Consider the following 26,248-nt stretch of genomic DNA (forward strand, 5'->3'; position numbering starts at 1 on the left):
GACTATTTTCGATAAGAGTTGTCCCAAGTAAGTGGCCGCCTGATTAACCAGTGGCTCAGTTAACTGGAACCCACTGTATTTGCAGTAACAAGGAATACAGATGTACCAATTTAAGTGGACAACAAATGTATGATCACAGTAAAAACAATAGAACAGAAAACATGTTCTTATGTTACAAGTTCCAGGTTCCCACTGAGTGAAAATAAAGAGTTGCGAATACCTAAATACGTAATTTGAATAGGAAGAAATTAAACTTAACATTATGAATAAAATGAACATCAGAAATATCCATTACTTCTACAATACTCAATTAAGTAGCTATTTCAAGTACTTTTCTTATTTAAAGGCACAGTTATGCAAATAGTAAATGCAAATCAGAATATATTTGCTCTGACAGTTTTTTCATGTTGAAATATAACTGTTTCTCTTTCCCTAGAGGCTGCATGACCTGCATGCTTCCAATATGTTATTTTAAATTCTGATTTCCAGTAGTTTTTTTTTTAATTTATAGTTGCTGCTGTTTTATTTTGAATATACCAGAAAAACAGGTTCGCACACAGGAAATGTGACCCCGGTGTTTCTTGCAGAATTTCTCAGCACAATTTTGCTTTACTTATTATGTATTTTTAATCATTTAAAATTTCTCATGCGGGGAACTGAGTGCAACACTGTCCAATCTGATGAATCAATCAGACACAAGGAATAGACAAGAAATAGATATAAAACAGTACATTTCCACATTATAAAGGAGTTATTTTCCTTGAAAACTGTCCATACCACAATTTTCCCCGACATGAACCCATTAAATACGTAGCAATATATTCCTACAGGATGTTTTCCCTCTCATTGGTAATGCCCCCACAAGGTGCAAAGACTACAGACGATAATTCCAATTGTATTATGGGAAGAGAGATAATTATTTTTCCTTCAATTGATCAGAAATGTATGTTAAATTTCTTGAAAAAAGCTTATATTACAAGTATCAATAGAAGTGATATCCATCAGATCCAAAGCAATTCTGGCAGTGTACAATTGTTGTTCTTGGTAGTTTAGGTCTCTGTATATATTGGGTATATTTATATATTCTTCTTCACATAAACTTCCGAAGAGGCAACTTTCATTCAATGAACTGCCGTAACATTCAGTTGCACTGTATCGTTTTAACTTAGATATTCTGCAGATTCACTGATGGCAAATTGGGAGATTTTCTAAGATCAGATAGACATGACAAAAGCAGGGCATGAAGCAGTGCCATAACAATAACGGGATAGCTCCACAGTATATTGGTATTTAAGACCTTATATTTGTTAACACTGCAGTTACTTCCTTAGCAGAATGGGAAAGAGAAGATTTTGAAATATTGGATGGTGTTGTGTTCATAGGAGTGATCTTGATGTTTTAAGGTACACACAGCATGTGAGCATTAGGGATGATCTTAGCGCTAAGAGCGCAATTAATGCTATGCAAGTAAATTTGCAAAAAATAATAGGATAATGGGAATTACAGGAATGACAACATTGGGGAAAAACATTAATTTTCTCATGGAAAGTAATCCAACCAATATAGACATACAATGTGTTTCCACCTATTGGCAACTTCCTCTTTCTACATCATCGGTTCTTTTTTATCAAAAATTATTATTTTTTGTTTGTTTTTGAAATTGAAGGGATGTTTGGAAAAAAAAGGAACAAGAATGCAGAGAAAATAATCATTATAATAATGCTATCAACTTAGGAATCTTGCTGACAATGCGTTGAGAAATATATTCCATTAATAAACATGAATTGAACACAAAGTGTTCTCTGTTGAAGGTAGTCTAGCAATGCAGGCTGCTTCTCCGCCTTTTGTGTTGTCCCAGCTCTGAAATAAAATAATCCCATTTATCATCCTTTGAAGGTAACAGAAGATCCTTTAAGGTATTCATAAAATTCTTTGCAAATAATAATTGAACCCATTTTTAGGTAATGCATTCCAATTATGACACAATTGTACAATTTCTGCTCTGAAATATTTAACTGGTTTTACTGCTTAAACCCAGTAGTTACTCAGCCATCCAAGTTTCTATCTGCTTCATCAAAACCTTCAATGCAACAATGAAAACTATCCCAGTTGCTCTGTTAGAAAGTCTTTCACCCAGTACTATTTCAGTAAACTAATTGTTTCTGCTTCACTTCGAAGATCTTGATAGACATCCTCAAGTGTGGTACTGGAAATCAGCTAAAATACTTAAATAACAGCTGAGGTAATCCTTTATTAAGCTTTTGCAGTACTTTTTTTCCCCATACTACGTTCCTATTTCAGCATCCAAAGCTCTCCTATCAGCTCCAAAGACAAATATGCTTATACTCACTATTCATTGCACATTTGAAATCCGGTTACCGCTCATTCTTCTCTACGATATTCTTGACATTAAATAGAATAGTGAAATGTAAACTCAGTATGTGTTCCTGTCCTATTCACTGTTTATTAAATTTCCCATGCAGAAGCATCGAAATAAAATCTCCCGCCAATTCCCAAATCAACAGTACACATCAACAAAGAAGTAATGGTTTCCAATGCCAACCTCTGGATGAAAGGCAATGCAGTTTTTCTTCTGCCTAGATAATCTTTCAGTACAGTGCTTTGTTTTCTGCATAACAGCTAATAATTCACATAGCAAAGAAGCAATCTCTCACAATGTAAGGAACAGAAGTCCTTACAAAAGGCAGGTTCCATTTTGGAAGTGGAGAAGTGAATTTAAAATAGAAAAAAAAAGCAGCACAGAGCAACTAATTGCAGCTGGCCCAAGAAATCAGTGCAATTATTTGTCAGTGGCCAAACTGACTACAACCTACTGGTCTTAATTAAAGGCATGCACACACCTGTAGGGAGAAAACTCTGCTGCCCATTTATTTGTCAATCTTGCTCTCATTCTTGTTAAAGATTATTTTGAATTTAAGGAAAAGCACCTAATCAATTTTGTTACTCCGCACCACTTCCCTAACTTCATCTTTCAATTTCTCCACAATACTGCTTTCTAAGATCTGCACACTCTTGTAAATTTGATCTCCTCAGCATCTCCAATTTTAATTGCTGTGTTATTAATGGTTGTGCGTTCATCCAATAAAGCCCAACTTCTCTGAACCTTTCTTTGTTCACTTTAAGTGGTATCATAAAACACAGCCAAGCTTTTAGTACCATGTTTGTGAATCTTGCCTGGATAGCTCAGTGCCAACTTTTACTCAATAATGTTCCAACAGATAAAATGTTAATATTCAAATATATGTCAGAGAGTTATTGGCCAAAAACAATTTGGAAGCTATTTTCTATAACAAATATAGTTACAATTACAGACCAATCAACTTACTTGCTTCTACTTCTACTCTTGCGAGGCCTGTGCCTTGATCGTGATCTTGAACGTGATTTTGGTCGCCGTTTTTTTTCTCTGGTTCTTGAGCGCCTGTCCCTGCTTCTTGAATGCCTGTCCCTGCTCCTTGAACGCCTGTCTCTGCTCCTTGAACGCCTGTCTCTGCTCCTTGAACGCCTCCCATGACTTCTTGAGCGCCTCCCTCGGCTCCTTGAACATCTGTCCCGACTCCGAGATCGCTTATCCTTGCTCCTTGAGCGTCTGTCCTGACTGCAAGATCGCTTATCCTTACTTTTTGAGCGCCTGTCCCTGCTCCTTGACCGCTTATCCTTACTCCTCGAGCATCTATCCCGGCTCCTTGACCGCTTATCCTTGCTCCGCGAATGCCTGTCCCTGCTCCGGGATCGTCTGTCCTTGCTTCGCGACCGCTTGTCTCTGCTCCGTGATCGCCTATCTTTGCTCAAGCGTCTGTCCCGACTCCGGGAGCGCTTGTCTTTGCTCCTTGAATGCCTGTCCCAGCTCCTTGAGCGCTTGTTTCTGCTCCCTGACCGCCTATCTCGACTCCGAGATCTTTTCTCTTTGCTCTTTGAACGTGATCTTCTCCTTTCACGGCTGCGATGTCGTCTGGGTCATGACACAAACAGAAATTGATAAACTTGTGTTTACACAAAAGAACATCAATCCTACTGACAGTTAATGGAAAACCTTTAGATCAACAATTACAACATTCAAATGATAAAAATGTCCCTTTAAAATTAATGTTTTTAAAGAATATTAATTAAAGAAAGGCTAGCTTTGAATCAGATGAATAATAATGTTGAAAATTAATGTCTTCATAATTTGGCAAAGGTGTTTCAATTAGGACCCCAAGCAAAAGACAAACAAGCCTCAAATATGTTAAAAAGAAATACATTAGCACTACTTACCTCTCTCTTGATCTGGACCTAGAATAACTATGAGCCTTTGAAGGTTTTTTTTCTTTTCGTTTTGGCCGCTCTTCTCCATTTTCTGCTGAACTTAATCGCTCTCTGCATTTGTTTTGCTCCTTGTCACTTTGTTGCTCAGATGACTTTGCTTTTTTGGTCATAGATTTTTCTTTTACATCCCGTCTTCGTTCCTGTTTTAAGAAGAAGTTGGTTCTTTCAGGAAAATAGTGCAACAAAAAGAGTTAGTATGGATACTAAAATACAAAGATTTAATAGTGGGTTGTAAAAGCAAAAAATCTTTGAATGTCTTAAGAGGGAGTGAAGCAAAGTGCTCTTAACATTCAATGCTTTTCACAACACACCAAACCCAAGAAACAGAAACCAGAAAACTAATTATGTTGATACATGTTTGAGGGACTGATAATCAATTTCTATTCTTGCAATATCAATTATTTTCAGTGCATGTGATATGCTTTCTCTGTCTCTTATTGTGAAAACATTCCAACCAAATTTCAAATAAAACTGACTTAATCCAATCTTATATCACTTGTTTTTCACACTCAAGAAATTTCCAATTATAAGCTTGTGCTTAAGATTTATTAGGTACAACATACTTGAAAAAAATCTATTCTCTTTAAATATAGTTCACAGACTTGGCCTATTCATTAGATCTTTCTCAATTGTCCCACAAGACCAGCAGCGCCACCTTGAAAAATATCAGGTACAAATGACAACCAAATTTTCCACACAGCAAAAAGACTATTACATTAAGATCTGATCTGGACTTATTAAACTTAAAAACTCTGTAGTGTCTTTACAGAATCACTATTCACTTATAACCAGTTCTTCTTTCCCCCAATTATGAAACCTGTAGAACTGCACAAACTATTTCTAATCAAACAACTTTTAATGCTTTGGGGATATTGTGAATTTTGATTTAGGTCAACTACTGAAATTTTACCAAATTAAAACTTCGCTTTTAAAGAAGTTTTACACCAAGTTATTCAATAAGGTCTGATGACAAAACCACATGATTTTCTTGTGATCATGTTCAATATTTTTCAATTTTAAAAATTTACACACAGCATCACCTGCTGTATAGGCCAATCCCCTCTGCAGTGGATGCAATGGATTGCAGGAGCATTGATGACAAACAACCTTACCATCGACTTCAGAGGACGACGGAAACAGGAGGTCATTGATAGTCTATGCTCCACTGGAAGCTAAGGGCCCAAGTAAAGCAAGTATCACCCGACATTTAGAAAATGCAATAATATACCAAAGGTCACTCGAATACCAATGTTTTATCTGCATCTAAACTCACATACTTCAATTAAGCTACAAATTAAAATCATAAATGTTTAAATTCTGAAATTCAGTGAGTGCTGTAAAAGTAAACTAAGAGGTACTTCAACTCTGTTACTGTTTAAAATAATGTTGGTGATAAAGTGAAACTGCTAACATTTTCAGTAACAAAAAAGAGAATTTTGTTGTGACCAGTAATTTAAGAATACAAAGGATTTATCTTGGAGGTTAGTTAATACTTCACTAATACTATGTCCAATTCCTTGAAATTCACAAGAAATTGGAATCTGCTGCCTCAGCTTGTTTTTAACTTGTATCTAACTTAAACTAATGTAATACAAATGTTTATTGTAGCACCAGAAATATAACATGTTTCTACATTTCCTTATAGCATTGAGAATGAAAAGATTTTCTGACACTAACACTGTTTACTAACACATTTTTAAAATTCAAAATATAATTATCTTAAATTTGGTAGACACTCATGGGCACCACATCTTAAATGAATTATTTGATTCTAAGTGATCATCTCACTTCTTCCACAAGTCCCAAAAATTAAGCCTCTGGTCCTCATAATAAAAAAGGCATTAAATCAATCGACTTCACATGCACACAGATACCTACCATAAGATGATCATCAGCTAGCAAATGACTGAGTAGCATTCTGTTGTGCAATTACACGCTAAGCCTTCAGTAATGGGAGAAGAGCAAGTGTACTTCTGAATATTTTACCTTGTTGAGATCTCAATTCCTTTATTGACTATAAATTTGTTGTAACCAAAAGACCTGTGATAACATTATAATAACAAGACTGAACGAAACCTGTTAGCAGCATTGATCCCAGAAAATATATTTTGGCATGTAAGAATGTTTTGTAACAATTTCATTCAGCAATATGAAACAAAGGTAGTTCTTGGATAAAGCCCAGCAAAATACATAAGCAACAATAAAAATAATCTAGAAATCAACATTTGTCACAGGCTGGCCAATTGTTCGTAGTTAATTTTAAAGAATCAGTGAAAAATTTGGTTATTTCCTAATTCAATGTGGTTTGTGGGGAAGCAACCCTCCCCCAAAAACCAAATTGAACTGATAGTTGAGTAACACAAATAAAGCAGATTTGCTGGGTGATTTTTTCACGTTATAAAGCAAATACGAGTGCAAATGGCTGATATTTACCTTTTCAGGAGGTAGGCTTATATTTTTTGCTATTTGACTCTGCAGCGTCTTCCGCTCACTGTGTCTCTTCGTGCATTAGCACGCTGAGTACGATTCATTATAGAAATGTTATCATTTGATCTAAGTATACAAAGTAAACTTTCCAAATACAGAAAAATGCCAAACATCTGCATTGATAGCCTCCTAAATTGTCAAACCACTAAATATTAAAATTGGTAATATCTGGTCAATTTTAACCTATTTACCATATTGTTTTAATTAGAACAGGGAAGAAAAATATTTATATCACTCATATGCTAAGGTAGAATACTGTACTTTGTCATGACAGTTACAGAATTTTACTTGTATATTCCATTTCTTTTGATACTTACCATCCCAATTGTCAGTAATCAATTAATATAATTCTCAGAACTACATTAATTTCATAAATTACAATATGCTATAGAAATTGTTAATTACCTCTTTGCTTCTGCTGCGACTTAGTCTGCGTTTCTGGTTTTCATTTTCTGAAAAATTAAAAACTGACAACTGAGAAGAGCAAAAACAAGCATTATTGAAAAATATGACAATCAAACCCTTAGACACATGGGAGAATATATTCCTTAAAATTAGTGAAACATGATATTCAATATCCTAATATCCTATTAAACTTATGAAGAACAGGGGGATTGGTACCAAGATATAATGTTATTTCATTATAAGAGGACGCATAGAGCCAAAATAATGACTTAAAAATTTTATTCACATCTGAAGACTGAAGAAGAATCATCCCACATTCTGATACAGAAGTTGTCTGTGAAGGGTATTACTGAGTTGCTGGGGCAAGCAGTGTTCCTCTAAGGTGTGGTGTTCAAGGTTCCACTCTATTCAACATGGTGAGTTCCACTGCTGTAAGCTAGCAATGTCTGCTCCAGTCCTGTTGATGGACTGCCTACGTCTTGCAGTGTTTTTCATCACCCACTGGATACAAAGGGAACTGCTGTCTGCTCTCAATTTGGTTGGGGACAGCTGTGCACATTAAAAGCATATCCATCTGGTAAAACTACCTACAATGCACCCATCACAGGCTCCTGTCACTAACTTTTGCACCTTCATATTGCAATACACTGTGCCAGGGCTCAACCAGAAAAGTAGTTTACCACTATTTCAGTGTATTTAATGGCTATGTGGTGTTCATTCAAATATAGCTGTCAACTTAATAGATAAGTGGTTTACATAAACAAGAAACTGCAGATGCTGGAATCTGGAGCAACAGATACTTTGCTGGAGGAATGCAGCACTGTGGGAGGACTTGTCAACATTTTGGGTTGAAACCCTGTATCAAGTAAATGGTTTATCTGCATTTACTGTTAACTAATTTTAGTGAGTTGTTACTGTAAACTTACTTTCTCTTACATTTCTTACAAATCCATTTATATTTGTTTTAAAGGTCTTTCATCAAATACAAAACAACATTAAAGTTCTCTGACAGCAGAAAGCAAAGGGAAAAAGCAGTGAACGCAAAAAATCTGATCCTATGTCACCACTTTTGTTGAGAAACCTTTTGGGCTGGTGAGCAAATTACAATTTGCAACAAAAGACACCACTATTCCCTCAATTTTCACGAAAAGCATCAAGTAACAAATAGCTCAAGCAAATGGTGTGTTCGCGTGGGATTCTTCATATACAAGAAACAAACTGCAGTTGCAAATAACATTTAAAACTAACACATTAAAATGATTAATACAACTGCAGCATTTTAGCAATCATTGTCCATATTTGTGAACGTAAGAACGTAGGATCTAGACTTTTTATAAGCATAAATCGATGTTTGCTCTTTGAATATTCTTGAAGAAGCGTTACACATCAAAACACGAATGGACAAAAATTTCATAATAACTAGAAACTAAAGGTCGCACACTGGTCTACCAATTCCTGCAGGCAGCCAAGGAAGAAAAGGTCAAATTGATTCATATAATCTGTTATTTTGTGCAAACATGCGTGAAAATTATGCACTGGTATTTACGAAACAAGAAATCGCTTGTCATTTTGATTATTGCCACTAAACCACCCAACCAAGGCAAAAATATTTAGTTGAGAGAAATTTGCAAATTTACAGAACTCTGTTGATGAATTTACAATATACAATTTGAAAATGTTTCACCTGTAAAACACAGAACCTTAAAGATACTGTACATACCAGACTTCTGTTTCTTTTCCCTAGATCTTGATCTCGACCTTGACCTAGACTGGGATCGTGATGAGTGATGCTTGTAGCTTTTGGGAGATTTAGATGATGTTGATCTCTCACTTTGCTTTTCTGTGTCAGAACTACTTTTTTTCAAAACTGAATCATCCTGTTCAGTTTCACTTCCCTGTTAACAGATTTTAAAAGCAGAATCAGTATGGATGGAATTGAAAATCAGCAGGAGTAAGAAAACATGGTGGGATTTTTCTTATAGGACTCCAATATAGTAATATAGAGAAAATATAAATCAGTGAACAAAGATAAAATAATAAACCCAGGGAACTTCAATCTACGTATAAATGGTGTAAACTAAATTAGCAATGGAATAATGACAAAATGGGGCTTTAGGCCAATATGGTGAAGACCTAACGAAAGAACAGGGTTTACTGTCAGTATCACTGTGCCATGAGGAAGGATTATTAAACAGGTAGATTAGGAGTCTCTATAGAATGATTATCATAAAATGTTTTCAGAACAGCAAAGTGACTGAATTAAATCTAGAAGAAACAAACTACAGAAGGTATAAGGCATGACTCTGTTATAGATAACATTTACAACAATTACAAATACTAAAGACACAAAAAACCAGCACAGCATCAAGTCTGAGGAGTAGAAAATTTGTGGTGAATATATTGACCGGTTGCATCACAGCCTGGTATGAAAACACCAATGCTCTTGAATGGAAAATCCTACAAAAAGTAGTGATATCGCCTTGTCCATCATGGGAAAAACACTCTCCTCCATTGAGTGCATCTAGATGGAGCAATATTGCAGGAAAGCATCATTTATCATCAGGGACCCCACTACCCAGGTCATGATATCGTCTTGCTGGTGCCATCATGAAGGAGGTACAGGAGCCTTAGGGCTCACACTATTAAGTTCAGGAACGGTTATTACCCCTCAACCATCTGGCTCATCAACCAGTAGGGATAACTTCATTCAACTTCACTTACCCCATCAATGAATTGTTCCACAACCCATGAACTCACTTTCAAACACTCTTCATTTTATGTTCTCAAAGTTTATCTATTTACTATTTTTCTCCCTTTTGTGTTTGCTCAGTTTGTTGTCTATTGCACATTTGTAGTCTGTCAACCCTGTTGGTTGTGGTATTTCATTGATTCTATTCTGGTTCTCAGACTTACTGAGTGTGCCTGCAAGGAAGTGAATCTCAGGGTTGTATATGGCGATATATGTTTGGAATTTCCCATCAGGAGCATCTATCAGAAGCATTGCAGAGGCTCAATTGCTGAGCCAATTTTAGATAAATATTTTTGATTAAGGAAATCAATAGATGTCAAGTTAGCACAGGAAAGTGAAGCTGAACATCAGCTATCATCTGTCTGACAGGCGAAGCAGAGGGAATGGGCTGAATGCCCTTGTTTACTTTTACTTCTTAAAGATACGTACAAATTCACGTTTAACATTCAATAGCAAGTATTTACACTTAAAAAATCAGCTGGCCACTTTCAAGGTTGACCTGCCATTCAATAAGATTATAGTGAATTTAGTAATTTGTCTGAATTCCCCAATAGTTTGAAGGATTTACCACATTTAGTCTCACACAGAATAACTCATTCACAGGGTCAGGAAGATTTTTAAGATTCACAAAAGAAACAATTCTTCACCTCAGGAGAAAGGGGAAGTAGCTCTGTTTGAAGTGGTTCTCAATGTATTGATAAGGTGCAGCAAGTAGTGTTCTCTCTTCTCTACCCATCACTTTCTCCTGTGCCCATCCTCCTTCCTTTTCTCCTATGGTCCACTCTCCTCTATCCTTTGAGGATTCCTTCATCTCCAGCTCTTCACCTTTCCCACCCACCTGGCTTCACCAAGCATAATTATTATAAAAATATTGATCAGGAACTCAGAGAATCCTCTTAGCTCGAAAAAATTGTGCCTTGGAATATCCACGTTCACACAAGGGGACAGATGGAGGTTCAACTTAACTCTCAGTCAACAGGATGCATATTCTACAAATTAATAGTTTTCCTGGTATACAAGTCTTGGACTGAGGAAGTGAACCCACAACCAACCAACAGAAGAAAGCAACAATAACTAGAAGTCCCAGTGCATTCCTATGTTAACTTGTCACAATATCAGCAGAATCAACTGGATGTATGCTTTTCTCTAACTCATTAGCTGCTTCAACACTTTCTTGTCATTCAACATTCATAACATCCACTTGAAACTCTAATTTTTTGAGAAACAATTTCTGTAAATTTTGACAGGGCTTCGGGAATATCAATCTTGGCAGAAAATTGCGTTTAAAAAACATAACAGCACAGTAGTTATTCAGCCCTTCAATTTTGTATCAAGAGGAACGCACGCTTTCCTTGTAGCCCTCCATATTGTCTCTTTAAAATGCTGATCTAATTGCTTATCGAAAGGCACGAATGAATCAGCTTCCACTGTAAGGCAAGACAACTCGCATGCTAACCACAAACACCAACCATTGCTTTCCCTTATGTCGCTTCTGATTCCTTTACCAATTATCTTAAATGTAAGCGATCTTCAACCCTTTCCATTAGTGAGGATTTTAAAAAATTACACTGGAATCGAAACAAGCAATTCTGGATTGGCTTTGTTAATCGAACCCAAATTTGATAGTTTAACTTCCGTACCATAGTTCTTCCAGATGTTTCCTTTCACAAGTGCGATTACAGTCATTAAAATAAATGGGTGACATTCGAACGCTGTTTTAGGCCATAAAGCCTTAAGCTGCGACAAATCGCTAATTCTTCATAGTGCTCACGTAAACCCTCAAACGTGAACTGTGCAGCTCTGTTATTTGGTGGGGGGAAATATTTATTTATACTCATTAAACAGGTCTAGGATTGTCGAGAAACGAAAGCGAGTTTCTGGCTGCAGATCATCTGGCAGAATACCCAATACGGCCACTCACAAAGCTCAATAGATCATCCTCGTACACCAAATTAATCCCCACCAAACAAAACAACAAGTAAGACACAATCAATCTGCTAGCATTTTAAAAACCTGCGTAACTGTCACATTCGATCTAATCATGCTCATAATAATCAGGTTTGAAGGAATGTTCCAGAAAACAAAGTATTTCCAACATGGCGCCTGCCGCCATTTTCTCTGGAGCCACTTTCACCGCTTCAATACCAAGTGCAGCTTTTTGATGTCATCGACTGATCGGAACCACCAAGCAAAACCTGAAAAGCAAAAAAAAAACAGACAAACGCGACTTGGATGAATACGTACTGCCATCCTCTCAAACGCCTCTGAGAGAAGAAACCGTCTCCCCGCCGCCGACCAGCTCACTCGACAGCGCCCGGCCGACAATGCGCTCGGAGGCGAACGCAACGTAACGTAACGTGACGTGACGTGACCCTCCCCGGCCCGCGCGGCGTCGGCGTGCGCGCGCACCAGCCTATCGCATCAATCCCATCCACAGAGACACTCAGTCGATAAAACATACCGCCGGCGCACGGTTTTCCAATCCGTCTTATGGCAAATCTTCCTTTAACCTCCTAACCTCCCCCCCCCCCCACATTTCCTCACTGCACTTTGCGCTTGACCTGGCAGATGAAAGTTAACATCTCAAAGTGCCATATTATGAGAATGACCCACAAGAATCATAAGTACTTCATGGGAAACGCTGCACTCCATGAAGTAGAACAACACCTCCTACTTGGGCATTGAACTGTCAGATAACCTTAGCTGGGCAAAACACATCAACCAAACCATTTCAAGTTCCAACAAAATCTTTGGCCTTCTACCGCGTTTAATTTTGGAATTGCTCAAAAACCAGAAAAGAAATTGCTTGTAAAACCCTCGTCCGTCCAAGTCTTGAGTACTGTAGTGCAGTTTGGGATCCCTACCAAACCATTCACATCAATAACCTTGAGGAAGTCCAGAGAAGAGATGCCAGGTTTGTAACCAGTGATTATAGAAAGACCAGTTGTATTACAGATATGCTTCTCGACCTCAAATGGGATACCCTCCAAAGGCGCCGCACAATAGCCAGGCTTACTACAATTTACAGGGAAGCTCATTCATTAACTCCATCCAGCATTAGTCACCTTTTGTGTAACCAGAATATCAGGCCAGCAACCCGTCAAAACCAGTCCCTGAACTACAAGGCTATCCAGACCAACAAGGCCTGCTACAGCTACTCACTGTACTCTAGGACCATTACAGTTTGGAACTCGCTGCTGCCACACATTAAATCTGCCGCTGACAGTAAAAACTTTCAATTCGCTGCTCTTAAACACCGCAATTTAAATTACAACTGCATGCATGAGGGACTGCATGTTTATAGTCCAGCGGCTGACGGTTGGCGCAGTATGGACAAGACAAGAACAAAACTGGGCAGTAAACCATGAACTACTTTTCCCAGTTCTGTTGAAGCTCTTGGACCATTGATGCTGCCGGACTCGCCGAGTGTTTCCAACGCTCTTTTGTGTCAGTTGGTTAAACATTTGGAGAAGGATGTAGAAATTTAATAAGAGACTGCTGAATACCATGCAATATATACGCAAAGTGCTGGAGGAGCTCAGCAGGTCAGGTAGCATCTGTGGGTGGGAATAAACAGCCTGGTATATACCATACCTGGTGATTTAAGGTTCTCCCACTGACCAGCATACTCTAAACCTGTTCTGTGTTTTGGACTCATTACAAACTACTGCAATATTAGCTAAAGGAAACTGAAAAGTAAAGTTGATGAGTGAACTGGTTCCACAACCTATAGAGTCAACAATAGGTGTTCTCAGTACTATTTATTTGTATTTGTACAGTGATTGTCAGTCTTCATGTGTAGTTACTCACTGATTCTATTGTATTTCTAATTATGCTGTGAATGACTGCAAGAAAAAGAATTTTCTATTTTTTATTAAGCTACTACACAGCTTTGACCCATGCCGCCCAGCAACTCCCGATTTCACCCTAGCCTAATCACAGGACAATTTACAATGGCCAATTAACCCACTAACCAGTATGTCTTTGGATTGTAGAGGGAAACTGGAATACCAGGAGGAAACTCACGCAGTCACGGGGAGAACGTACAAACTACTTACAGATAGTGGCAGAATTGAACTCCGAACTCCAATGCTAACCTCTACGCCACTGTAGATGAATAGCAGCAAGACATGCTCAACAGCTTATCCCTTCAGTCATAGATATTCCCCAAGCCTACATTCACCCATTGCTTTAGCTGAACAACTCTTTTCCTCTCCTTCACAACTCTGATAAAGGATCTTCAACCTGAAATGTTAACACCCACAGTTGTGGCTTGAACTGCTGAACATTTCCAGCATTTTTGTCTTTATTTTAACTTTGACAAACACTAGCCATTAGTAACTCTGCTACAGTTATTGGAGTATAAAGTTACATTGTTTGCTGTGTAACCAAAACTATGTAGTCAGCTTTGTACTTGCTATTTGCTATGTATGTATCCAATTTAGTAGGAGAATGAAATCTCTGTATTCTCTGTACTATCGAACACATCAGTGACTTAAGAATGTAGCATTGATGCACCACCAATAACTCACTCTGAGACGTGAAGGCAAGATATCGGCTTTTATTGACTGGAAGAAGGAACAAGCAGTGAGTGACCACCATACTACATCCTGGAGACTGAGAGGCCGGGCTCAGGCCTTGATCGCCTTTATACAGGGGTCTGTGGGAGGAGCCACAGGAGCAGTCAATGGGGGGCGTGTCCAGACAGGTATATGTAGTTCACCACAGTAGCCAAATCAGAAGATAATGGTGTGTTAATGAGAGGCTAGCTAAGAGATAACTGTGGCCAGGGATGAGGTAACACGTGGCCCAAAAAGTAGATTAGAACATGATTAAGTTAATGGGTAGAAACAATAGTGGGAAGTCGGGAGCTGATGTACTGATGATATGCAACTGTAGACCAATTGGATATGCTAATGCAACTAAACCAGGAGATTGCTATAAAAAATGCTACGCACAAGGATTGGTGGGCAATCAGCGACTAGCTCACTGACTGTCTCAGCTTTGATTTGCAAATGAAAGTTTAACACTTCTTGAAGAATCTTCTGCATCTCCTGGTCGTTTGTGGAGCACAAGAAACCATGACACAGTCAAAAGGCCTTCTGAATTATCATTAAGTTTTTTTTTCCCTGGTGGTTTCAAATTCTGAAAGCTAGAAAGTAAAATAACCATTAAAGATTTTGTTTTATCTTGTTCTGAATAAAGTTTTTCTACATAAGTACATTTAAGTAAAATGATAAAAGCCCATGATCATGAATGCAAAACAATATTTTGGCATATAGTTCGCCATATGCAATTGCAACATTGAAATACAAAGAGAAAATCTGCGGATGGCGGAAATCCAAGCAACACACATAGAATGCTGGAGGAACTCAGCAGGTCAGGTAGCATCTGTGGAAAAGTCCAGTCTCAGCCTGTACCGTTGACTGTTTACTTTTTCTCCATAGATGCTACCTGACCTGCTGAGTTCCCCCAGCATTTTGTTTGTCACTGAAATGCAAATACCATTCCGAAGTAGATTTTAAAACATCTTTCTCTCAACCCTTGTCTTTAGTTATAATCATTAAATTAAATCGAAACATTGAGAGTAAAATGCCATTAACGTAACAAACTTGAAATGCTTGATACAGTATTGTGAATTGCTCAGCCTGGGCATCAGCAAGTTGAGAGGGCTACTTACAAAAGATTTTTTATTCCTTTAGTCATCTATTAGTCATTTATTCTTGTCATCTAGTCTCAAAAGCTATTTCGCTGTCCTTTCTGTCATACCTCTCTAATTGCATTATTAATTATGCATTGGAGAGGCACTGTAGTAACTATGTTGCAGACGGAAAGCAATACTTCACACCTCAAGTAGCTTATGCTGATACAGTACAGTATTATTGAAGGAGCCTACACGAAGAGAGATGCTTTGCCACGTTCCAACAGGGCCGATCACGTGACCCCGGGTGGGCGGGGCTTACCACCACGTCCGCTTCCAAGCGCGAGACGTGATGGGAGTTCGCTCTATCCCGCCAATTTGAAATAAAATTTACGAGGGGAGATTCATTTCTGAGAAAAGAGTTTTTTAGAAAATCTGTTTTCCGATCGTTTTGGATGACGTTCTAAATATCTTTTTTTAAAACTTAGCGTCTGCCTTCTTGACGGTAAGTGTCCTTTCAATCGCTATGTTTGTTATTTTTTCCGCTATTTTAGCTTCCAAGAGCAGCCACCCTTTGGGGCCTATTATAAACTATTATAGATTGATGTCTAATATAAACCCACGGACTCTCACAGCTACCTAGACTATACCTCCTCCCACCCTGTTACTTATAAAAATAATGCTATCCCCTTCTCCCAATTCTTCTGTCTCCGCCGCATCTGCTCTCAGGATGAGGCTTTTCGCTTCAGAACGAAGGATACCCTCCTTTTTCAAAGAAAGGGGCTTCCCTTTCTCCTCCATCAACGCTGCCCTCGACCACATCTATTCCATTTGGCGCAGGTCTACTCTTATCCCATCCTCTCGCCACCGATAGGGTTCCGGCTTGTCCTCCTCACCTACCACCCCACCAGCCTCCGCGTGCAGCGCGGCCACCTTCAACTAGATACACACACACACACACACACACACACACACACACACACACACACACACACACACACACACACACACACACACACACACACACACACACACATACACACACACACACACACACATATACACACACACACACACACACATATACACACACATATACACACACACACACACACATATACACACACACACACACATACACACACACACACACACACACACACACACACACATACACACATACACACACACACACACACATACACACATACACACATACACACATACACACACACATACACACACACACACACACACACATACACACACACACACTCTCTCTCTCATCTTGTTTTGCAGATTTCCCTGGGGCTCCACTGCTGCATGTTTCTGAAATCTTCAGCTCAATAACACTCATATTTGCATTCTCCTTTCCTTTTCTAGCCTCCTGATTTCCCTTAGTCTACATTAAGCTGCTGAAATCCTGCATTATGAAATTATCTCAATATCCTTCCCTACCATGTATTTCTATCAGTTTAAAATTAATCTTTTTGACAGCCTTGTGGTTATGACTAAATGCTTCAAACCTCTTTGTTTAATAATGCTTGTTTGAAGCATTTTGTGATTTACTATGTTAAAGGTGCTATATGAATAAAAAAAGTGATTGTTAATACCTGTGCATTTTTGATTATAGCAGTTGTTCAAGATGTGGAATGACATTGAACTTCTCACAAACGATGACACGGGTAGTGGTCGGCTAAATTTTGAGGCCAGAAAAGAGAGTGGTACAGCGCTTTATCAAGTCGATACTATCGCTAAAATATCCTCTTTGGTGTCGGTAAGTTTCTTTAAAATATGTTTAAGTGAAGTGAAGCAGGTCACCACGCATTTAACGCAATGTTATTACAGCTTGGGATGTTCCTAAAACCGGAGTTAAGTTCGGGCACTGTTCAGAGAGGTCTCCCTACCTCTTAGTGTGGAATAGGTGGGGTTTCCGGGTGTTTCGATTTCCTCCCACAGTCCAGATACGTACTAGGTAGATTAATTGGTCATTGTAAATTGTCCTGTGATTGGGTTAGGGTTAATCGGGGTTGTGGGTTTGGGGGGAGCGGTGTGGCTGGAAGGGCCTAATCTGCATTATATTGCTGTGTAAATACACCTCAAAAACAATAAAATAGTTGTTCTGGTATAAATAGCTAGTATGCCATTGTTGTATTTCAATTAATTAATATGACTTGGCCATTAAAAAGAACACCTGAAGTCACTTTCAATACACAAAACCACTGCTGTAAATCACTGCTAGAACTCCATGTATTAAACATTGTCGTCAAAAGCCTGTACAACTCTGTGACAATGTGTTGATTGGTCAATGGTCCTTTTGGTTTGCTACATGTTTTATATTCACACTGCAAAAAGTAAATATTTTAATACTGAAAGTCTGGTAATTGATATATCATGCAAAAATCAAGTGAATAATTTATTTTAAGACAGGGCCATTGCTTATAGAAAAGCTATCCAGTTTCAACATGACTGAATGAATCAAACTTGCAAGTTGTTTTAATAATATGCATATCGATAATTCATTTTTCATTCTGTTTAGATTTGCAAATGGTTGATTTTGAGAAACCAAATTTATTTTTACATCAGATATGATACTCCATTTTCAATATCATCTATTTAGTTTTTAACTGACAAATTTAATAGTTGTTATATAAAATATAATATTCACTTGTTACTTAGGTGTCGGTCAGTCCCAGACTTTATGCCTATAGCAATTCTGATGGCTGTGTTGTGGTGGTGGACCAATCAGTATTAATTATGGACCAGATTTGTCAGTCAGTGGTGCTGCAGCTTCAATTTGGTGAGTAATATAGGCTTATTCACTTACTTTAATCCAAAATATTCTAGAGAGTTGAAGAAGACCATCACAACAGCTTCTCGTTGCACCTACGAGGACCAGTTAATAGGCAATTGTTAGCAATGCAATTATAAAGTTCTCAGTTTTTTGGCAGGCTTCCTAAAAAGTACAGTAATGCAGCTTGGGGGGGTGCTGTTGATGCAAAAATAAGTACAGACTTGTGCTTGTACTGAAGCTGTGAATGTCCTAAAGCTTTATGCCTGTATGAATTACTTAGAAATATTATCTTTATTGCCCAGTATGAAAGAGTAATCAGTAATTCAGTTGAACTGCAAATTTTTCCAATTCCTTTCCAACTAGTGAATCAGGATTGTTATCATAAATGCCTTTATACCAATGCAGTTTGCCTGTCCTAAATCTGTTCTGAGCTTTTTCCACTGAGAGCTCTGTAAATGGGCTTTAAAGCAAATTCAGTATCTGAAAGATGTAAACATCTGATGAATACTGAAAACATAATTTGATTTCAAAAGCCATGCCCTTAAAGTCATTATTGCTGTTTAGCTTAAATGATAATTAAGAAATAGTTGGGTAGTAGCAGTATGAAGCATTTTCTGTGGATTGCAACAGCAAAACACAAAATAGCTGATTTAGGTCCAGCATCTATCATGAATAAAACTTACTGTATTTAACTTGGGATACCGAGAGTCTCAGCAACACAGCTGAGAGAAGAATTCACTGTGTACTAAAAAAGGCAGTTCCAGTAATAACTGGACACTTAGTGATTTTTATATCAATTCAAACAGCAGTGTTAAGTGTGCAAGTGATAGGAATGCTAGTTTGGCAGACCATCAGGGCAACTGTAATATGCTTGAAATATTGCTCAATTGTCATTAAAATATTTAAGTTGAAATGAGAGCATGTGAAACAGCTGATATGCAAGTTACTTTAAATATAAACATTTATAAAGCATGGTACCACATGCTTCAGCGGGTTTCAAATACAGTGATTCGTTTGGTGACAGGTTCTTATATAATTAGTTTATCTTTCCACCTAAATGTGTTGATAAATTGAGGCTAAATACACTGGTTCTAGTTTTCCTCCTCTTTTTCCTTGAAAGTTGCTGGGATACAGTTTTATTTCAATAACCGATCTTGCATGGAACTGAATGGTTGAGTTTTTAAAATTATTTGATTGTGACTTTTAAATCATTGGAAATTAATGTAATTGGACAAGATAATTTCTGCATACCAATTATATCTGGTTGTGTCTCCTTCAAAACAGAGCACGTTAAGGTAATGAATTGTAGGAAAGCCTGCCCTCAGGTGATCCTAATATATTTGAATTTTCTACTGTGTCAACTGTAGAAACTGAAGTGGATGTGGTGGCACTTTGTCAGGAAGGACAGTTTCTGATGGTTGGAGAAAGAAATGGAAATCTTCATCTACTGCATGTAAAGTCCAGACAAACCTTATTAACTAATGTAAGTTGATGTTTATTTTGGTAGTTGGGATTAACTAAACAATCTTTTGTTATCAAAACATTCCAAAAAGTGCTTTTCTCAGCAGTGATTCTTTGTGACTTCCAAAGTTCCTGATCTTTTAAGTTTTCATAGTAATTTTGTTTTGTGAATTTGAATGGTCGGACAAGTTGATATCAAATGTAAATTATTTCCAGGAATAAGCATTTGTTACTTTTTGAGGAATGTGACATGAACCACATACTATGTTGTTGCATCTGCTAATATTAATTAGCATTGTTGCTGCTGTTGGAGTTCTGTAATTAATTATTTTAGAAGTTAGATTTGAATTGTGCCATAAATAACATGTTCTTTCTTGGCAGTCATTGATGAAGAACTCTTCAAAAGGAAAGACTTACCTAAGCCTTACTTTGGAGGAGGAAGTCCCTCAATCAGGTGCCTTTTTTTTTGATTCAGCAATTGTTTTTGGTATTCAAAAAAAAAGAACATTTTCCCTTGTTTACTTTTACCATACTTTGACATTGGAAGCCGAATGTTGTTGCTGATATTGCAGCTGATATTTTTTCCTTAAATTCCCTATCAAGCCAGGTGTCTACTATACACTTAAGGAATTTTTAGAAGGTTATCTAACTTTACAATTTTACAAAAGTTAGCCAATAATACAAAAGGGGATACGAAAAGTTTTTTTTCAAATGTATAAAGAGTAAAAGGTAGACGAGAGTAGACATTGGAACACTGGAAAATGACATTGGAGAGGTAGTAACAGGAGCAAAGAAAAGACAGACAAACTTGTTTAAGTATTTTGAATCTGTTTTCACTGTGAAAGACACTAGTAGAATGCCAGAAAAGTAAGAGAGTCGGGATAAAAGTGAGGATCATTGTCACTACAAAGGAGAAGGTGCTGAGGAAGTTAAAAGGTCTTGAGGTAGATAGCAGATGGTCTACAGCTTAGGTTTCTGAAAGAGGTAGCTGAAGAGATTGAGGAAGCATTAATAACGATCCTCCAAGAATCACTAGATTCTGGAATGGTCCTGGAGGACTGGAAAAATGCAAATGTCACTCCCGTCTTCAAGAAGGACAGGAGGCAGAAGGAAGGAAATTATAGGCCAGTTAGCCTAACCTCAGTAGTTGGGAAGGTGTTGGAGTCTATCATTAAGGATGAGGTTTCCATGTACTTGGTGGCACATGACAAAATAGATCAAAGTCAGCATGGTTTCCTTACGAAGAAATTTTGCCTGATAAACCTGTTAGAGTTCTTTAGAATTTGTTAGAATAAGATGGGATAGATAAAAGAGAGTCAATAGATGTTTGTTTGGATTTTCAGAAGGCCTTTGACAAGGTGCCACATAAGGCTACTTAACAAGATAAGTGGTATTAAAGAAAAGATACTAGCATGGATAGAAAATTGTCTGACTGGCAGGAGCCAAGGAGTCAGAATAAAGGGAGACTTTTCTGATTGGCTGCCTATGACAAGTGATGTTCTGCATGGGTCGGTATTAGGACCACTTCTTTTCATGTTATATGTCAGAGATTTGGATGAAGGAATTTATGGTAGTGTGGCCAAGTTTGCAGAAAATATGACGACAGGTGGAGAGGCAGGTTGTGTTGAGGAAGCAGAGAGTCTGCAGAAGGATCTAGACAGATAGGGAGAATGGGCAGATGGAATAGAGTGTAGGGTCATGCACTTTGGGAGAAGGAGTAAAACCATAGACTATTTTCTAAATGGGGGGGGGGAATTCAGAAATGAGAGGTATTTGGGGACCTGGGAGTCCTTCTGCAAGGTTCCCCAAAGATTATCTTTCGGTCAAGATGGTGCCAGTGAACAACGATTCCTCAGGCAGCACCTTCTCGATAGTCAATCATTTCAGTCTTTTGATGTCTTCTACTTGTTATTTTTATCTGTTGTTTTTGAAACTGTTGGAGCCTGTGACTTTGTCTGTACTTTGATTGAATGAGCTAGCACTCTGCTCAGAGACAAGGGGCTATGATTGACTACAAAGTGTCGATGCAGATTGAAACATTGAGGCAAATGTGGAAGCGAGTGAGAAGTTCTCAGTGCTGGTTCGAGTGCTGCCCTTGGAGCTGGTTCCTGATGCTCTCAGAAATGTTATCGAAATTCTTGAGATTTATGGATTGGACTGTAGTTCATATTGGCCGCTTTTGATTCTGTTTTTTTTTTTGTGTGTTCTTGTCCATTCTTGCTGCTGATTGGCAGGCTGTGGCTTTGGGCTTTGATGTTTTTGTTGTTTCTTCATGTAGGTGATCTGTTATTTTGAGGGAGGGGTTGGGGATGTTTGGGGTTTGTGAGTTTTTGTTTCTTTTCGTGCCAGGGGTGGGGGGGGGGGGGGAATTGATGTCTTTCTTTCAACTGCTGTGGTTTTCTGTATTTTATGGCAATCTGGAGAAGACAACTGTAAGTTGTACTCTGCATATGTATTTTGATAATGAAATGAAACTTTGAACTTGCAGGTTCAGTCAGTGGTAAGGAAGGCAAATGCAATGTTAGAATTCATTTCAAAAGGACTAGAATACAAAAACAAGGATGTCATGCTGAGGCTTTCTAAGGCATTTGACAGACTGCTCTTGGAGTATTGTGAACAGTTTGGGCTTTATTAAGAAAAAATGTGCTGGCATTTGGAGAAGTTCACAGCAATGATCCCAGGAATGAAAGGGTTAACACGAGCATACGATGACTGGGCCTATACTTACTTATCAAAAGGCTAGATAGAGTGGCTGTGGAGAGCATGTTTAGTGGGGGAGTTTAGAATCAGAGGGCACAGCATCAGAACAGTGGGACAACAATTTAGAACAGAGATGAAGAGGGATTTCTTTAGCCAGAGGGTGATGAATCTGGGATTCATCATCCTCTGGCTAAATAAAATAAAAGAGAAGTATAACATAGCAAAGATGAGCGGGAAGCCAGAGGACTGGGAAACTTTTAAAGAGCAGTAGAAGATTACTAAAAAGGCAATACGAAGGTAAGCTAGCCAAGAATATAAAGGAAGATAGTAAAAGCTTCTTTAGGGGGACTTCCGGTAAGATGGCGATTGCTTAGCTGCTCCGAACTTTGTTCTGTTACTGTCGCTATCTTTGCACTAAATGTCTCCATTTTTTAAACCTTAGTCTGGAACTTTTTCGGTACCTCTTACTTGCCTGTGAACACATCTAACTTACAATGTCTAGCAAGAGCTCTAAATCCGGGAGAAAGGAAGCTCCGGCTCTCTCAGACGAGATCCTGGCTGCGCTCAGTCAGCTCCGAGACGAAATTTTAAAGGAATTTAAAACCGCTTTCAAACAGTTGGAGGACAAACTTGATCAAATCAACGACAAGGTGGGCAAGCATGCCCAACACTTATCTTGCATCAATTCGACTTCTGAAGATTTAGAAAGTCGTGCTCAATACTTGGAGACTCTCTGTTCCAGCTTGGAGGAAAAGTGTAACAAACTCCTTTTCAAAACGGTGGATCTCGAAAATCGCAGCAGACGCTGCAACCTTAGAATTCTTGGATTGCCAGAGGCCACCGAACAGGGATCAACAGTAAAGTTTTTCGCCAAGTTTCTCTGTGAGATATTCGGGAAAGATTTGCTTCCGAACCCACCTGAGCTCGAACGGGCACACCGGGTCCATGTTCCCACCAGAATTCTGGGCAACCGCCCGCGACCAGTAATCTTGTGCTTCCATCAATACCAGGTAAAACACCGTCTGATCGTAGAGGCACATCGCAGAGGTTCTTTTATTTTCCAGGATACAACCATTCGCTTTGTGGAAGATTTTGCACCCCAGACCTTAAAGATGCGCGCTGAGTTTAAAGGCGCAATGAAAGTGCTTTTTGATCGTGGTTTTAAACCCTGTCTTCGTTCCCCTGCTGATCTACGAATCAAACTTAACACTGGGAAATACAAATGGTTTAAGTCAGCCAAGGAAGCTGAAGCATTTGTGGCAAGTCTTCCGGCTATCCAGTCATTTTCGGAACCCGATCAGACCTCCTAAAGTGGTGGATAAGTACTTCTTGTAGTAAAATGACTTTTTCTGGACTCAGACTTTACTTGAATCATTCAGACATTATTCATCGTAACTCTAAGGGCTGTTGACGATCTCTCCCTGGATTTGGTGTGTGTGTAATCTATCTCTTATTGTTGTACAACTTTATCTACAGAGTTCTACAACTGACTTTAAGTTGTTTTGGAGGTTTGAAGTCTTCAGTGAAGGCCTTCCTGTTTGTTGGTTCACAGTTTAATTGCCGATCTATTTTTCCTTCTTTTTATATTTATTTATTTTATTATACTTTTTTCTTTTCTTCACCCCTTTTTTTTCTAATTTCTGAATTTTTTTTCTCTCTTCTCTGTAAATGGTTGATAAATACTCGTCTTGAATTTATAGTTTTCCCACTTTTTTTAATCCTTTTTTTTCCTTTCTCTTACTTTATTCTTCTATAATTTTTTCGCTGGCAGGTTAGTTTTGGTCCTCTTCCGATTTTCTCTGTATTATATTCCTGCAGAAATGTGTTCTAATCTGTAGTTATGTTTTTTAGTGCATAAACTAGTTACTATTTATTATAGTATTTACACGGAACTGCTGTTAATGACACAGATCTGGAAGTTGTATTTGGGTTAATTTTTTTGGTAGAGCTAGCTACTTGTTTTGGTAGCCGTCTAGTTTTGGGTTGTTTGGGTAGGGTGGGTTTTCTAGTTCCAACATCACTCACTGTATATATTATATCTCTTTATTGCTCAGGACATGTATATGTTTTGATTTTACGAATCTATGTTTACATCTCTGCTCCCAGACTGCTATTGTACTGCTTGACTTTTTATATGCCTTCTGCCTTTTATGCATTAGTAATCGATAATGGCTAGTGCACTTAAATTCGTGAGCTGGTATGTAAAGGGATTGAATCACCCTGTTAAAAGGAGGAAGGTATTCCCACATATTAAACAACTCAAAGCTGACATTGCTTTCCTTCAAGAAACTCATATTCATTGTTCTGATAACTCCCGGCTTTTGTCAAAGTGGGCGGGTCAGCATTTTCATTCATCCTTTACCGCTAAAGCTAGGGGAGTCTCCATTCTTATTAACTCAAATATTCCTTCTGAACTCCATAATAAAATATCTGATATAAATGGCCGTTTTATTATTGTTTCTGGCAAACTATATAACACTAAAGTTGCACTAGCAAACCTGTATGCCCCCAACTTTGATGATGTTAATTTTTTTGAACGGTTTTTTTCCTCACTACCAGACTTAAACTCATACTCTCTTATACTGGGTGGTGACTTTAATTGCTGGTTAGATCCCAATTTGGATCGATCGTCCTCTGTTACTAGACCACCCACTAAATCTGCCTTAGCTATCCAATCGTTTCTCTCTAATTATGGTATCTCTGATATATGGCGTTTCCTCCATCCTACGGAGAGAGATTATTCTTTTTTCTCACATGTTCACCATACCTTCACTAGAATTGATTATTTCTTACTCGATAACCAACTTATTCCATTTGCCCACTCTTGTGACTAACAGAGTATACTGATCTCTGACCATGCCCCAATTACTCTCTCTCTGAATTTGCCTGGTCTCCCTCAGAGGAATAAACACTGGCGGTTTGATTCAACTTTACTATCGGATGATGATTTTTTAAAATTTATTAAGGATCAGATAACCTTTTATTTTAACACTAATACATCACCTGAAGTGCCATCCCAGATTGTCTGGGATGCCATGAAAGCATATCTGAGGGGGCAAATAATCTCTTACACAGCAAATCTCAACAGAAGATCCCGTGCAGATCGATTAGACCTCATTAACCAGATTAAAGAATTGGATCAAATATATGCCCAAACTAAGAACCCTGAATTATACAAGAAGTGTGTTGAACTCCAAACTAAATTTAACCTTCTGTCCACTCAACCTGTCGAACGCCAACCTCTCGAAAGCGAGAGTTGTTTTTACATTCATGGGGATAAGTCTGGTAAATTCCTAGCCAATCAGCTGAGGCGTTCCAAAGCCAAACAACATATTACAAAGATCCGGAAGGAGAACGGAGACTTTACATCGCATCATTTAGAAATTAATGACACATTTAAAAATTTTTATTCTCGGCTTTATTCCTCTGAATCTCTGAATGACAATATCTCTGTTGATCAATTTTTACAGAATCTGAATATCCCCTCACTTTCATCTGATTTCAAAGCCAAACTCAATGCGTCTATGTCATTAGAAGAAATATCTACTGCAATTTCTGCACCGTCCTCAGGGAAATCTCCTGGACCTGATGGGTTCCCTGTAGAATTTTATAAATCATTCTCTTCACGTCTTTCTCCTCAGTTACTTTCAGTATTATCTGACTCGTTTAATTACGGCAAATTGCCACC

General features: G+C 38.2%; 2 protein-coding genes across 5 annotated transcripts in view; one reads left to right on the forward strand and one right to left on the reverse strand.

The window, feature by feature from the left end:
* rsrc2 (arginine/serine-rich coiled-coil 2) overlaps positions 1–12,315 on the reverse strand; it is a 28,459-nt gene extending 16,144 nt beyond the window's left edge. For 2 of the 4 annotated variants that reach the window (XM_059988219.1, XM_059988218.1), the window contains exons 1-5: positions 12,209–12,315; positions 8,936–9,110; positions 7,216–7,262; positions 4,273–4,463; positions 3,347–3,970 (exon numbers count right to left, since the gene is read on the reverse strand). In XM_059988219.1, the coding sequence (XP_059844202.1) occupies positions 3,347–3,970; positions 4,273–4,463; positions 7,216–7,262; positions 8,936–9,110; positions 12,209–12,214 (1,043 nt within the window). In that variant the 5' untranslated portion in view covers positions 12,215–12,315. Of the gene's footprint in view, positions 1–3,346; positions 3,971–4,272; positions 4,486–6,756; positions 6,840–7,215; positions 7,263–8,935; positions 9,111–12,208 lie in introns of those variants that run through there. The other 2 variants (XM_059988220.1, XM_059988221.1) reach the window with 2 other exon arrangements.
* Positions 12,316–17,250: 4,935 nt separating this feature from the next.
* Positions 17,251–26,248, forward strand: part of kntc1 (kinetochore associated 1) — a 162,983-nt gene continuing 153,985 nt past the window's right edge. The window contains exons 1-4 of the mRNA XM_059988223.1: positions 17,251–17,382; positions 18,285–18,405; positions 19,767–19,882; positions 20,242–20,314. Of these exons, the coding sequence (XP_059844206.1) occupies positions 17,251–17,382; positions 18,285–18,405; positions 19,767–19,882; positions 20,242–20,314 (442 nt within the window). The remainder of the gene's footprint in view (positions 17,383–18,284; positions 18,406–19,766; positions 19,883–20,241; positions 20,315–26,248) is intronic.

Source organism: Hypanus sabinus, chromosome 13 (assembly GCF_030144855.1).
Source record: "Hypanus sabinus isolate sHypSab1 chromosome 13, sHypSab1.hap1, whole genome shotgun sequence".
Taxonomy (NCBI): domain Eukaryota; kingdom Metazoa; phylum Chordata; class Chondrichthyes; order Myliobatiformes; family Dasyatidae; genus Hypanus; species Hypanus sabinus.